This window comes from Sinocyclocheilus rhinocerous, unplaced genomic scaffold (genome assembly GCF_001515625.1).
Source record: "Sinocyclocheilus rhinocerous isolate Xijiao unplaced genomic scaffold, SAMN03320098_v1.1 scaffold38, whole genome shotgun sequence".
Classification (NCBI taxonomy): Eukaryota; Metazoa; Chordata; class Actinopteri; order Cypriniformes; family Cyprinidae; genus Sinocyclocheilus; species Sinocyclocheilus rhinocerous.
In genome coordinates, this window is record NW_015666482.1 from 133,654 (window position 1) to 136,917 (window position 3,264).

A 3,264-nucleotide genomic window follows, 5' to 3' on the forward strand; every position below is an offset into this window, starting at 1 on the left:
TGTGGATTATTGTGATGTTTTTATCAGCTGTTTGGACTCTCATTCTGACGGCACCCATTCACTGCAGAGGATCCATTGCTGAGCAAGTGATGTAATGCTACATTTCTCCAAATCTGATGAAGAAACAAACTCATCTACATCTTGAATGGCCTGACGGTGAGTAAATATTCAGCGAATTCCTTGTTTCCTTAAAACAATCAGGAATTATAGAAAACGTGATTGTCAGATTAGCACTTTGTGTGAAAACAGATCTTGGTGTCTGATGGTGAAATATAGCAAACACTATACACTACAAATCAAAAGTTTGGACACACTTGACAGAATCTATGATTTGTGATCTTAAAAACCTTTCGATCCAAAAAATAAAATTGTGCCAACATATAAATTAACTTGCAAAACTAACATTTTTTTGATTCAAAAAGGAAATGCATTGGAGCGGATTGCAAGGAAAAGCATCATCAAGCATTTATATTACATGCTCAAGTGTTTTCTAGCATCCCATGATGCACCTCATGAAAGTCCAGAATGATCATAGCTGGAATCTAGACGAAGAATCTTATTTTAATTTTTTTTCATTTGTGTCATGTTTTGATCAGTAAATGTGAAAAATAGTCATAAAGAACTTTATAAAGGCATGTCCAAACGTTTGATTGACACTGTTACACTTCCAGCTGACTGTTAGTTACAGGAACTAGTCAATGTACTCACTAAATGTTGAATGAAAGTGCAAAATGTAAACCACATGCTAGCAATATATACAATCTTTGTGTAATATTTGCACCGAGCGCTGATATAAGGCTTTAAATGTGATGTCTATCACAGTTTAACACCAGACAAGTAGACCTATCAAGGATATAATCCATTTATTAAACAGGATCTTTGTTGGTAAAAATGTACATTAGTCTCACATTTGAAGTATTTACAAATACTTAAACAAGTCAGTCATGTCTAATAACAGCATGTCACGTAGGTCGCTTAATTTCCCTCGTGAGCGTGAAGAGATGAAACAGTCTCCGCTCCACTAGGTGGCGCTCATGTGGAAAAAGTCAGAATGAGATTTTGACAAATAAAAAAAAGTGAAACAGAACAGTTGGCACATAAAAGCGCAATAAAAAACAGTAACGACTTCATTCAGAACCCAGTGATTCCTTTCAGTTATGGTTCGTTCAATGGAACTTCGTCATCCGCCCATCTTGTGGTCATTTAGGGGTTCAGTGGTCCCCGTCGCCCCCTGGAGGGAGACGTGTGATGCAGCAACAAAAACAGCGCCTGACTTGGTTTGGTAATCAGTCCCAGAAAAAACACTTGAACTTCTTCACAGGTAAAGTATCAAAAATCTCATCTGTCGTTCAGAAATGTTGGCCAGCGAGACGCCCAGCCAGAAGCACTATTATGACAAATATAAATATGAGCCACTCATAGAAAACTAAAAGAAAATACTAAACTGTTGACCGTTATACCATGGTGTTGCTCTCGCCCACTTTATCCACTAACTAAAAGAGAAACAGAAGAACATTATTGTAGTCATGTGACAGTCACTTACGCAAGCACAAGATACCAAACTAGTGACAAAAGAGTCAGCAAACTGTGGTTGACTTACCCCACTGATACCAGGAAGGTTTAGTAAAGATCCAAGAATAGGCACCCGCCTAATGAAGCCAACCGCTACTGGGAAAAAGCCCCTGAAAACAGATGGACAACAACTTTATACCAAGTAATATTAAAGCTATGCTATGTAACTTTTGTCCTTCTAGTGGCTGAAGCGAACAATTACAAGTTACTTGTGGCGGAACATTGTTTTAGTTACCGGTAATATGTGAGTTGTGCTATGGCTCCGCTATTTTCAGTGAATGTTCATTAGCCGCTAGGTAAATAACTAGAAAAATGACAAAGTGCATTATACAATAAACCTATTTGAAAAACTTTTTGGAGCACAATCAGCAAATTTAGGGGCACACCTTAAATCGGCCTGCAATGCAATCGTTCACATATTTTCCCCATTTTAACTGTATTACTGACAAATGCTTTGATAATAAATAAACTTAACTCATAGAAATTAATTTCAGAGGGATATGACAAATAAATATATATGATAAAATTACTATTGTTTTGCATTAATAAGTGCAGTTACTAATAATATTACATGTTCATTTCATGTTTATACACATTTGACAGTAAAGCACTAGGCTTGAGTTGGGAAGCTTACAATATTTATTTCATTAACAACAGTAACATGGGCAAAATCTAATTTTTATGTAGAAAAAGTATATATTGTACTCTTATTAAATGTACCATTATTCTTCTATATTCTTATATGGAACTGACCAACAACTTCAGTGATTATGTGTGATTTAGTCGCAAATTGAAGAAAGGTTTGTTTTTCGAAGCACTTTGTGACTTTTCTTATACACCAAAAGAGCAAAACTTCTTGATTTTATATTTTATAATAGTGATTTTATAATTTCAAAATATAAAGGAAAAAGTATAAATGAATGACTAATAAGCCAATAAGTGCTCCTCTGCTGCCATCTACAGGTTATCATGGTGATTTGATATATTTTTTAATTTTACGTAAGTGTTTGTTCACCACAGTATATTTTGGTCATCCCTTTGAAAATAACATTCAAATTGTATCATTTTGGAGCTTTAAAGTGCTGGAAACAGTTGTGTGAAATGCTTGTAAGTCATTAAAAATTGCTTGAATTTCTCTCTCAAAAGGTTGTACAAACCCTGAAATGAACAATGTAATAACATTCGACTATTTCTGCCACAACAGCATGGTTAAAGCTAGCGTTACTGCTTCTGGGGCCCGTTCTTCATTACCTCGCTTAATACATCTGAGATGATTTGAAAGATGCCAGATCTTCTAATCGTGATAACTGATCTCTGGCTAATTTGGTTCTTCAAACGAATTTGCGGATTTGATTAAAATATCTGGATTAAGTTGTCTAAGATTACTGCGCGTTCTCGTGTTCCCCGTAAAGGGCAGGTGTATCGATACTCGAAACCACGATCAGCAACGCAGCGATTGGCCGGCGGCAAGACAGCAACGTAATGACATCATATTAGGGCTGCACGATAAATCGCATGCGATATTTAACGCGCATCTTGTCAGTCAGGCCGGTTCTGTAATCAGCGGTAAATCTCCATCACGTGCGTGCTTTCACATTGAGCAGCATTAACTACACAGAGCCGTTGTTCACTGACAAGCTGCGCAAAACCACGTTCATATTCGTGCGATTTTTTGCGCAGCTCGTCAGTGAA

The 3,264-nt window shown here is 36.6% G+C and overlaps 1 protein-coding gene across 2 annotated transcripts in view; it reads right to left on the minus strand.

The window, feature by feature from the left end:
• Positions 1-564: 564 nt before the first annotated feature.
• LOC107732285 (vesicle transport protein GOT1B) overlaps positions 565-3,264 on the minus strand; it is a 6,650-nt gene continuing 3,950 nt past the window's right edge. The window contains exons 4-6 of one of the 2 annotated variants that reach the window (XM_016543559.1): positions 1,601-1,682; positions 1,461-1,493; positions 565-1,387 (exon numbers count right to left, since the gene is read on the minus strand). In XM_016543559.1, the coding sequence (XP_016399045.1) occupies positions 1,316-1,387; positions 1,461-1,493; positions 1,601-1,682 (187 nt within the window). In that variant the 3' untranslated portion in view covers positions 565-1,315. Of the gene's footprint in view, positions 1,494-1,600; positions 1,683-3,264 lie in introns of both variants that reach the window. The other variant, XM_016543560.1, reaches the window with a different exon arrangement.